The sequence below is a fragment of the Danio rerio genome, chromosome 16 (genome assembly GCF_052040795.2).
Source record: "Danio rerio strain M-AB ecotype USA chromosome 16, GRCz13ab, whole genome shotgun sequence".
Classification (NCBI taxonomy): domain Eukaryota; kingdom Metazoa; phylum Chordata; class Actinopteri; order Cypriniformes; family Danionidae; genus Danio; species Danio rerio.
The window spans coordinates 53,517,501-53,530,000 of NC_141036.1; the positions used below are offsets into that span (position 1 = coordinate 53,517,501).

Here is a 12,500-nt window from a genome sequence, read left to right on the forward strand (position 1 = left end):
CAAAACAGATGACACCTTTAGTCATTAAATCAAAAGATTACAAAGCTACAAAAATTCCTTTCGGGGACAAATAAAACAAAAATAAATACTTTATTTAACAGTTTCGTTTTCTCATGCAAACTCCACACAGAAATGCCAATTAACCAAGCCAGAGCTTGAACCAGCAACGTTCTTGCAGTGAGGCAATTTTGCTACCCACTGCGCCATCGTGCTGCCCCAATATTACAACAACAAACAAATGAATATTTTTTTTACATTCATGTCAATTATCCAGTTGCTGTTTTGCAATGTGAAAGTTATTTTGAATTTGCTCAATATAGCTTAAGACAAAACAAAAAAAAATAAATAAATAAATAAATATATATATATATATATATATATATATATATATATATATATATATATATATATATATATATATATATATATATATATATATATATATATATATATAAAAGCCAAGCAAAGCGAAGTGAAACTAAACAAAATTAAATGAAGCAAAGCAAAGCAAAATTAATCCAAGCAGAGTGAAACAAAGCAAAATGAAGCAAAAGTAAAGTATTTTACTTTGAAGTAAAGTGAAATGAATTGAAACTATATGAAGCAAAATAAATAAATAAATATTAATAAATAAAAAATAATAACATTTATTAAAATCAATTCAATGCTAATAAAAGCAAAGCAAAGCTAAAAGGAAACCAGATGCTGAAAATGTTAGTGAAACAAAGCAAAACCAAAAAAATCAAACATAAAGCATATCAAATCACTGCATCTGAAGAGAAATGCATATGTTTCTACACCTGCTCATTCAGAAACGACTGTTATTATGGATGATGGAAGTTTCCAAACACATTACAGCTACATAGCAGCTGCAATGACTGAAGCTATTTCCTATAGAAAAAAAGTCATATAATAAATGTTTTTATAAAAAATAAATTAAAAGACTAAAAGGCAGCAAAATGTCTTATTTACAATTATACTAAATAATAATAAAAATAATATGCTAATGCTAATAATAATAATCAATAATAATCAATAATAATCAATAAAAATGAAATGAAATGAAATTAAATTAAATTACATTTTTTTTTTTTAAATCGTAATTACTTACATTTAGACAATTGATCTTGAGGCCCAAAATAAAATAAAATAAAATAAAATAAAATAAAATAAAATAAAATAAAATAAAATAAAATAAAATAAAATAAAATAAAATAAAATAAAATAAAATAAAATAAAATAAAATAAAATAAAATAAAATAAAATAATTAAAAAACAAGACATGGAATAAGTTCATAAAAAAGCAGAGCAAATTAAAGTGAAATGAAATAAAATAAAACAAAATAAATAAATAAAAAATGTAGAATTTAAAAATAAGATATGGAAAATTTTAAAAGCAAAGCAAAGCAAAACAAAACAAAAACAAAAATTTATACATATAATAAAAAAAAGAAATTGAAAATAAAGAAAAAGCCAAGCAACGCCAAGCAAAGCCAAGCGAAAAAGCGAAAAAACAAAATAGAACGAAGCAAATCGAAGAGAAATTAATCAAAGCAAAACAAAACAAAATGAAGCGAAACGAAGAAAATCGAAATAAATTGAAACTATATGAAACAAAATAAATAAATAAATAAATAAAAATGGATAAATAAAATCAATTTAATGCTATTAAAACCAAAGTCAAAAGGAAACCAGATGCTTACTTCTTCTTATTAAAAAAATGCTGAGAATGTCAGTGAAACAAAGCAAAACCAAACAAATCAAAGTCCCTATATAGGCATCTGTTTGTTTGAAACCCACTACATCAAGCATATCAAATCACCGCTTACGAGCTTCCAAAACAGCCAAGATGCTGCATCTGAAGAGAAATGCATATGTTTCTACACCTGCTCATTCAGAAACGACTGTTATTATGGGTGATGGAAGTTTCCAAACACATTACAGCACCATCGAAATATGGCAGCTGCGATGATTGAAGTTATTTCCCGAAGAAACAAGTCATATAATTCATACCCTGTGTTTTTGAGAGCAGCAAAAAATAAATAAATAAGTGTGGGACCAAAAGGCAGCAATGTGAGGCATTTGAAGGCAGAGGAACCGCAATATTCATAATGCAATTTCATGCCACAATTTAGGTTGAATGTATGTGAACGTTCGGCATAAGGAACATGCTCTGTGGGCGAGAGGGAATAAGCCAGGATAATCAACCCGACAATAAGCAACATACAGACTATAAATGAACTAAGCCATAGTGAATGAAGTGTAAAAACTGTGTGTTTCTCACCATGATAACGAAGAACAAAGAATCCGCTGGTGCTGAAGTCGCTATGAAACTTCAACAAGATGTGATTGGATGTGCTTGAAACAGGCTCTTGAGGCAAACTTCCGCTGAACTGACCGATCTGCGGAGACGTTTGGTCAGGGCCATCCCTAAAAGTAAGAATAGGCAGATATGAAATCGCCATACACATTTATAACCGCCTTTGACTGCGTCTGTTTACTGATATAATGCTCAATAAAGTCGTCTTCCCACGTCTGGTGGGCGCACATCAGGGATTTTATTCTCAACAACATCATAGCAGACAGCTCTTGCGTCATTGTGAAAGAAAGCAGGCTGAATAGTGTGTTATACGCTCAAAGCTAAGCTATCGAATTACTGACCTTGCTTCTTAATGAGTTAAAAGTCTGCAAAAACATTGCTGCTTTAAATTAGATGATGCTTTTATGTAACAATCAGGTCTGCTACCATTAAAAGACTGCATTGACACAAAAGGTGCATGGTGCTCATGTTTTTTTTTTTTTAATTACTGTAAATTTTACTTTTCTTAAAATTTAAACAATTTAGCTTGAAGCCCAGAATTCAGTTAAATAAAATTAAATTAAATTACATAAAAAAATGTGTAATTACTTAAATTTAGACAATTGAGCTTGAAGCCCAAAATAAAATAAAATAAAATTAATTACTTACAAAAGTTTGTAATTACTTAAATTTAGACAATTTAGCTTAAGGCCCAAAATTCTGTTAATTATTTGTAAATTAAATTAAATTAAATTAAATTAAATTAAATTAAATTAAATTAAATTAAATTAAATTAAATTAAATTAAATTAAATTAAATTAAATTAAAAATTTGTAAATACTTAAATTTAGACAATTTAGGTTAACAATCAAAATTCAGTTAAATAAAATAAAATAAAATTAAATTAAATTAAATTAAAAGTTTATTAGTTTAGTAATTTTTACAATAATTGTTGTTTTAATGCAGCTTTACAAATATGCACATGATTGCAAATGCAATAAAATTCGGAAAAGCTAAGATTATTAGATTATTAGTTACTAGTGGTGTAATGCAAATTTGGTTCTCAAAGTGGGAGTCGGGACCCCCAGGGGGTCATGAGACAATGACGGGGGTTGCTTGGAGATTTAAAAAAAAAAATCAAATTCGATTTTATTAAACTACTTGAATTACTATATTTTATCCATAACCAACAGAAGAATAAAATAGTAGTTACTGTTTCCATAAAAAAAAAAAAAACATAATGCAAATAAAAACCATTAGCCTTTCCATTTTTTTCGACCCCTGAGGTGATTATGCAATATTAAAGACACAGCACATTGATTTTAAGGCACTAGGTTAAACTTTCTGACATCTTTAAGGCACTCATGTACATTAAAATGATGAATAGACCTGGGCCTATTGGTATATGTGCACCGGTGTGTAAGGTTTATACATTTATAACCACCTCTGAGGATATTGAGGGTTACTAGTCACTGGCATTGCGATTTTTTGAGTCGCAGGCTAAAAAGTTTGAGAACAATGATCATTTTTTGAAGATTTATTCAGTGGCATATTTTTGATGCTGGTTATAGCCACCTATTGATTCAATAATGCAATAACTGCTTACAACTTTCCCTTTTAAGCGTTGTTAAATGCTGATCACGGTGATTTTGTTCTTTGCCATAAACGCCAGTGATTTTATTTAAACTATAAACTATTATCCCAGTACTTCTGTGTTATTTGACGGTTTGTAACTTCTTAACTAACTCAAAAGACGAAAGACTTAATGTCTGTCTTGATTTTTGAATGCAGCGATTCAAAGGGTTAATAAACATATGCAAATCACCATCATTTTTTAATTTATGTTGCGTGGGTGTTGAGATCCAGATCTTTTAATGAATAATTGTGCTGATTACACAGAATGCATAAATGGAGGCTAAACAAACTGACAGAAAACACCTTTATAAACCTAATGCTGAGTTCAGACTGCATGATTTTCAAAGTAGTCATGTTACCGATGTTTTCACACTGCAATGTATATATTTTGTTAATTGCATAACGAGAAAGAAGCCTTTAATGGGGTAGAAAATGCACATATTTGCTCACCTGGGTTTGAAGGGAATTATCAATTTCTCCTTAACTTTCTCTTTAAACTTTCTGTATAAAACATCAAACAGACACAGGTGCTCCTGTCAAACTCCGCTAGTTTTTCCTCTATTTCTTGGGTCCAAATAAACCGAAAATGAGCGTTTTTAATTTCTCCCTCAACCGCCCGCTGGCCTGCAGGCACACACACACATATGAAAGCTTCTCTCTCATTGGCTGTAGGCGATCGCCGATGTTATTTTCAATCAAAACTCATTTCACACGGCATGATTTGAATCGCGATTCTCTCAGATCGTGTCTTGGATAGTTCATACTGTGTAATTGTCACTCACGTGCACGAGCACCACTTTACATGTGATTTCAGGCATTTGTCTGAGATTTCTCAAAACCTGTCGGCGAGTCAAAATCGGGGCTAAAATCATGCAGTCTGAACTCGACATAAGGAACCCACCATATCACAAATAACTTCTTCTGTCATCATTATATTTTACAGGAAATCCTAAATGCTTTTATACATGTGATTTGAATGATGCCAGAGGCGATCTCTCTATGATCGTTACAAAATTTAGGATTCATCTAAAAACTAAAAATGTATTAGTTTGTGGGCCACATGCGTTCTGAACAATTAACCGTGATCTGTTGCACACCTATTAGTCACCATAATTGTATTAGCTACTAATAACTAACTAATTAACTTGTAACGGATTGCAATTAGCAGTTAAAGTTATTATAATAAACATAGTTAACCTGCAGTTATATAATATATACAGTAGGTGATGTATGTGTGTACATGTTTAATAAAATGTATTTATGTAATATGGGTATGTGTTGTCCTCGAATTCTTCGATGGTTGGCATTATCTCTTCACAGTAATAATTACACTGTTATGGTTGTTTACATGTTTGCATTTTATGTTGGTGCATTTGCTTGACATTGACATCCGAAGGAATGTATAAAAGGTGCAACTAGAGCTTTGTTGTAAATGCCAACAGTATTCATTTTGCACAATGTGACCACTAGATAATGAAGGATAATGAGTGGAAGCTCATTATGATTACTTTAAGTGCACCTGTTAAGCTCAGCGCGGCATTCATGTCAGAATGACCACATTTATTCAGTTTATTCATAATTATCATTAAATTACGGTTGAAAAAAAAACACATTTTCTTTAAGTTAAATAAATCAGTGCACCTATCAATGGAATGCTAAACAAAGCAAAACTTGAGCATGCCATTTAGTGAATAACAGAACACCAATACCAGAAGCAAAACAAAAGGTGAATAATAATAAAAAATACATAATTATTTTGAGTCAAACATAAAACTAAAAGGTCCTGTTTGACTGGGTTGAGATTAATATGGATTTTAAGTAAAACTGAGTCATGATTAAATTACTTTTCAGACAAAGTAATTAGAAAAGCAGTTTAAATACAATTTTAATGAATTAATTAGCAATTATATATAATAAATCTGACTTCAACTGCAAATATACATGTAAGTAATTTACCCAAAATGTAACAAATAGCCATTGGCTTTTGTACGTGCCATGTATGATGATTAATATATATATATATATATATATATATATATATATATATATATATATATATATATATATATATATATATATATATATATATATATATATATATATATATTATTATTATTATTATTTTTATTTATTTTTTTTCCAGAGATGGGTTGCGGCTGAAAGGGCATCCGCTGCGTAAAAACTTGTCATATACTCAATTCTGTCATATACAAAATTTTGTATACATATATAAGAGGTATAGAAGCGTCTTGAAAAATAACTTGTCAAATATTATTTACTGTCATCATGGCTAAGATAATGTAAATCAGTTATTAGAAATGAGTTATTAAAACTATTATGTTTAGAAATGTGCTGAAAATAGCTTCTCTCTGTTTTTTAATTAGGGAAAAAAATAAACAGGGGCTAATAATTCTGATTTTAACTGTATATTACATATAATACTTTTTCTATTATTTCACCATCTGTACACTGATATAAGTAGTGAATGTGCGCGTCTGTCAGTGGGGCTGTGTCGGTGTGGTAATGTGGGCTTGTGTGGCTACAGTGCTAGGGCTGATTTTTTTGTCCCAGTCCGCCCCTGCCTCTTATTGAATCTCTGAATGCCTCCTCAATTGTATGTTGCTAAAGCATCTGCTAAATGACTACATGAGAAAAACTTTTCAGCGTTGGCTACATTGTTGTTGTTGTATAAACATAGCCTGAAAGGTGAACTGTAAACCTCGTCTTCATTCAGCATATGAGAAACTATTCACAGACTTTTCAACCGTATAAACTTTTTCTGCAAGTGTATGTGTCCTGAATGCACCAAATCGAGAGCCAGAATTTGACTTTGATGTAGCACCCTTCCTCCGAACCTCAGAATTAAACAAGCTGTTTTTCCTATACTGCACCTTCAAGACTTCAGTATGTAAATGACTCTTTGCATGAGAAATTAGTAACAATTGCAGTGGGCTTTGAATATGCATTGATATGCAAATGTGGGAGGTCATACATTATTTTGCTCATGATAAATGATTTTGAATAAGCCATTCCCGAGGACTTATAAGAGATGCACAAAATTTCAGCAAAAATGTAGCAAGAAAAACCTATTTTCCATGACATGAACAGGAGCATCAACATTTTGCTTTTGCACCAGCCACTTGACACTTGAGCATTAATGTTCACTCAAGGAGGAAATATACGGAAGATGGAAACGCACAGGAGAAATGTGTGAAACAAAGCAGATAAAAGACTAAAAGTGTTACGTAAGTCTCAGCTCCAGCAGCATTAGCACAAATGCATTTTTCATGGACAAGGACAAAGTCTCTGGTGAAGCACTGGAGGAATCATTTTGATGAATCCAACATTACACATAGGCAGATAATCGGTTTGACTGATATTTTTACAGACTTTCGCACCTCTTTAAGCTCACACTTAGTTATTGTTTTTTTTTTTTTTTTTTGCTGATAATGGTATAATTTAAGGGAGTTTAAACAGAAGTGCACATTTTGACTTGAGTGTCTTGTGTCTTGTGTAGTTGTTCAATAATTCCAAAAATAAGACAAAATAAAGGTTTTATTTACTATTATACTAAACTAAATAATAATAATAATAATAATAATAATAATAATAATAATAATAATAATAATAATAATAATAATAATAATAATTTATATTTTTAATTGAACAAATAGCAACAAACAAACTATTATTTTTTAAACGTATGTCAATTATCCGGTTGCTGTTTTGCAATGTGAAGGTTGCAAAATAATTTTCTTGTTTTTGGGAGATCTAAATTTTAGAATAAGTCATTTAGAATTTGCTTAATATAGTTTATTAACCTACCTAAATAAAATAAAAAAAAAATAAAAAAAAATAATAAATAAAATAAAATAAAATAAAATAAAAAAACATGACATTATAAATTTGTAATAAATAAATAAATAAAGTAATTATTAAACAAAAACAAACAAATAAAATTAAACAAAACAAGATAAAATATGAAACAAAACAAAACATAAGAATACAAAATGTTAAATAAAAAAACAAGACATGGAAATTTTTATTAAAAAAGCAAAGCAAATCAAAAACAAAACAAAACAAAACAAAACAAAACAAAACAAAACAAAACAAAACAAAACAAAACAAAACAAAACAAAACAAAACAAAACAAAACAAAACAAAACAAAACAAAACAAAACAAATAAATAAATAAATAAACAAACATTAAAAACATGACATAAAAATTTAACAAAACAAAGCGCAAAATATAAAACAAAACAACAGAATACAAAAAACGAAGCAAAACGAAAACGAAATAAAACTAAATTAAATAAATAAATAAGTAAAAATAAAAAAAGAATAAAACTAAAAAACAAGACATAGAAAAATTAAATAAAAAGCCAAGCAAAGTAAAGCAAAACTAAAACGAAACAAAGCAAAATTAAACAAAATGAAATGAATGAACAAATAAATAAATAAATAAATAAATAAATATGAATAAATTACATTTAAAAAACAAAACAAAAACATTTATTCAAAATTAATTCCTGTCACTTGCCCAGTTGTTGCTTGGCAATACAATGGCTCCAAGTATATTTTCATGTTACTAGCATTTCTAACGTTTAGAAAAAGTGATTAAAAAAAGTTTATCCAGACACAAAATCAAAAAAGTCTTACCACCATAAACTAAACATTTTCATTTAACCATGATACTCATATGTGCTCCTGCAGTCATGTTTTTATATGATCCAGCATCTGTTAGTGTTTAAGTGAGAGTTCTTATAAAAGGCTTGCAGAAGTCCTACCAGATGGTGATGTAGTCGTAGATGGGCTCGGTGTTGAGAACGGTAAAGTTGATGTGGATGCCGTTGCCTGGAGGTACTCGAATGCTCCATATGCAGTCTTTAAGATTGGGGTAGTCAGCCGGGTGGCCCGGAGAGTAGATGGTCCCATTGAGGACTGTGATATTACCACCGCAAAGTGCTGAGGGAAGAAGAATAAAATCAAAACACAATCAGCAGCTTGGGGAGAAATGCAATGCCTTACGTACAGCTGCAAATAGCAATAATGCAATGACATAAACAGAAAACACTTCAAATTTAAAGCTAAACTAGATATATATTTTTTAATCCTGAAACTTGAATGGAATTTACAGAACATTTTACATTTTAATGCAATGGCAAAAGCAAAAATACACTTGAAAATTAGTTATTTAGTTAATAAGTCCTACATCACATACATAACAAGTAAAACATAAAGCAAACCCCTCAATATTAGAAAGGCTCAAATGCTAAAGAACAAAGATGCAGTTTCAGAAGCTTTATAAAAACAGATAAAGTTGGAGAGTGTCTAATGTGGGGTGGGAGCTTGGTCAAGAGTTTTGAGGCAATAACAGCAAAAGCCAGATCCCCATGCTTACACCGGGACCTTGGTACATAAAGAATAAAGTGATCAGAAGACCTTAGTGACTTACCAGGATTATATACATGTAGGAGGTCTGATAAGTAAGGTGGTGCCAGGCTATTTAAGGATTTATAAAGAAAAGATAATGATTTAAAACCAATCAGTGACCTAACAGGCAGCCCGCCCAGAGAAGAAAGAACTGGGGATATGTGCTCATGCTTGTGAGTGCCTGTCAGAAATCACAAAGCCACATTTTGGACTAATTGCAATCTATTCAGGGAATTTTGACTAATACCCAAATACAAAGAGTTGTGATAATTAAGTCTGCCCAAAATAAAAACATGAGTCACCTTCTTAAGGTCATTAAAAGAGAGAAATAATGCCAAAGTCGTAAATGGAAAAACTGGAGTTAACAGCTGAATTTACTTGTTTGTTCAATTTCAGATCACTATCGATCAGAGTTTTGATAAGTTGATAGCTCACCAAAACCTAATAATTCCAGAGGGGCAGGATCCCCAAATTTCACAGTTAAACCCTCCAGAAAGTCTCTCTCTTTCTCTCTTTTTTATCCTGAAACTTATATTATGGAATTTACAGAATTTGTTTAGTGTATTCCTTGATGTTTCTGTTTCTAAGTTCTTTTGTTGTTGTTGTTGTTTTGTTATATTCATCTAAGGTGAAACACACTGTGATTTACTAATAATACCCATTACAGTGTCTGAAATAGAGGGTTCAAGGAGCCTGTCTGTCTAAACTCCGCCTTTCTGAGAGCCTCTGCTCTAATTGGTTGATTAGTTCTGCTCTGAGTGATTAGTTAGAAACCAAATTATGTGAATAATTTCAGTAGTATTCTATTCTATTCTATTCTATTCTATTCTATTCTATTCTATTCTATTTTTATTAAGTTCTATTTTATTCTATTCCATTATGTTCTGCTCTTTTTTTATTCTGTGTTACACAACAGTTCTGTATGGTTCTCGAATCTGATTGGCTGATATTCGGCGATATTCATATGAGATATTCTGCAATATCAGAACTCCTACAGCCTTCTGTATTACCCCATCCACATAGAGAGACAGCAGATCAGTAACTCACTACAGTTTGACAAATATTGCTGCTGTTGGACAACATAATGAACCTATGGGGCCTTTTTTTAGGCAAGAATGTAGTTGTTTGGATTGCAACTATGCAGTTTATTTATAAGATAAGAGCCTATTTTAAATATTTATAATTTTTGAGATATAGCAACATCCACAAGGTGGCGGCAGAGACCCCATAGCAAGCCTTTAGAATAGGAATAACCCAGCGTAATTTCTAACTACAGCTGATCAAATCATTATTAAACTGGTAAGTGACTTTCTAAGTCAATCTCTCTCTTCTGTGTGCTGTAGTGCTGTGTTTATACCATATAATTTCAATGTATTAAGTGTGAGATGGCATATCACTATTACAAAGGTGTTGCAGAAATACTTAAAAATATACAAACTTGAGCGTGTAGCCAACAGTTTAATTATCAGCAAAACATGCAAATTATTCATCTATATATATATATATATATATATATATATATATATATATATATATATATATATATATATATATATATATATATATTATATTTTATTTACTGTAGAAAATTATTAATTACTGTACAACATAACTAGGACATCACATGGCTAGAAAAGTTCTTGACTTCATCGTGAAAAAAATGTGATTGTGCCTCTTTGAACTCACAATAACTTCTTTGAATGTTGGATAAAGGTCAGGTTCTGGGAGGTGTATGACATGAATGACAAATTATCATGGAAATGTCAGGTCATGTACTGCATAGATTATCGTGTCTCTTTGAATTGAACAGTTTCTCTACATCAATTTCTATGTGTTTATATACAATTTAACATGAAAACGTCTGTGCGAACACATATGTTCAGTGAAAAAGTGTAGAGATTAACCTTTGCTTTATTGAAATATTCTACACCCATGAATTACCATATTAAATTGAGCCTAAACACAAGTGGATTTGATTTTATAATAGGGCATCAATTTTATTTTCAATGTAATTATTATTTTTTACATCCTCATATTTTATGTTTTCATGAATACTGTAATTTTACTCAAAGCTTGGACATCTTTTCCTAATGAAAGAATGTTTCTATACTTTCTATGGGAAATTAAAAATAAGGAAACAAACATGTATGGATTACTGATGACTAATATCAGGCAGTTCAGAATCATTCATTCATTCATTTTCCTTTGACTTAGATTTTGATTTATTAGTGGTCACCTCAGCCTAATGAACCGCCAACTATTCTGGCTTATGTATTTAGCAGCTGACGACCTTTCCGCTGAAATTCACATACACATTCAAACAACAATGGGCAATTTGATTTATTCAATTCACCTATAGCACATGTCTTTGGACTGTGGGGGAAAGCGAAGCACCTGGAGGAAATCCACGCCAACTCGGTGAGAACATGCAAACTCAACATTAAAGGTACATTTTTTGATAAGTATACCTTCGCAGCGAGGCACAGGATGGTTCCAGTTTCGGCTGACACCATGCAGACAGGTGAGCGACGATTCACCCAGCAGCGTGTATCCTGGCAGACACTGGAAGGAGATGGTCATGCCCACTCCAAAATCACTGCCAATCACCACACCATTGCGAAAGGGCCGTGGATCCGGACACCTCTGCAGTTCATAGGCTGGATGGTCGAAGAAAAACAGTTGGTTTTAAGAAGTGATAAACAACAAAGAAAAAGAAATGGTTTTGCTTTAGAAACAATGAAGTATACATAAATAATAATAATAAAAAAACTGAAAATGAAATGAAAGGAATACTAGAAGTGTTACAAAGCCAAATAACTAATACTAATTAAGCCACATAAAAGAATACAATAGAGAATAATAGAATAGAATAGAATGTAATAGAATAGAATAGAATAGAATAGAATAGAATAGAATAGAATAGAATAGAATAGAATAGAATAGAATTTTATTGTCATTGTTTTGAAACAATGAGTACGTTTACATGGACACCAGTAATCAATGACAGACCGACACAAAACTTAGCAAAAAATGCAAATAAATAAAAAAATGAACATTGAAATTACATTATATTTACATTACATTAAATTATAATCAAGTTAAACTTAAAATACTAATAATATAAATAATTAAA

The 12,500-nt window shown here is 30.6% G+C and overlaps 1 protein-coding gene across 3 annotated transcripts in view; it reads right to left on the reverse strand.

The window, feature by feature from the left end:
* csmd3a (CUB and Sushi multiple domains 3a) overlaps positions 1-12,500 on the reverse strand; it is a 647,261-nt gene that overhangs the window by 196,461 nt on the left and 438,300 nt on the right. For all 3 annotated transcript variants that reach the window (XM_087287879.1, XM_087287878.1, XM_087287880.1), the window contains 3 exons: positions 11,836-12,024; positions 8,722-8,899; positions 2,285-2,430 (listed from right to left, as the gene is read on the reverse strand). In XM_087287879.1, the coding sequence (XP_087144005.1) occupies positions 2,285-2,430; positions 8,722-8,899; positions 11,836-12,024 (513 nt within the window). The remainder of the gene's footprint in view (positions 1-2,284; positions 2,431-8,721; positions 8,900-11,835; positions 12,025-12,500) is intronic.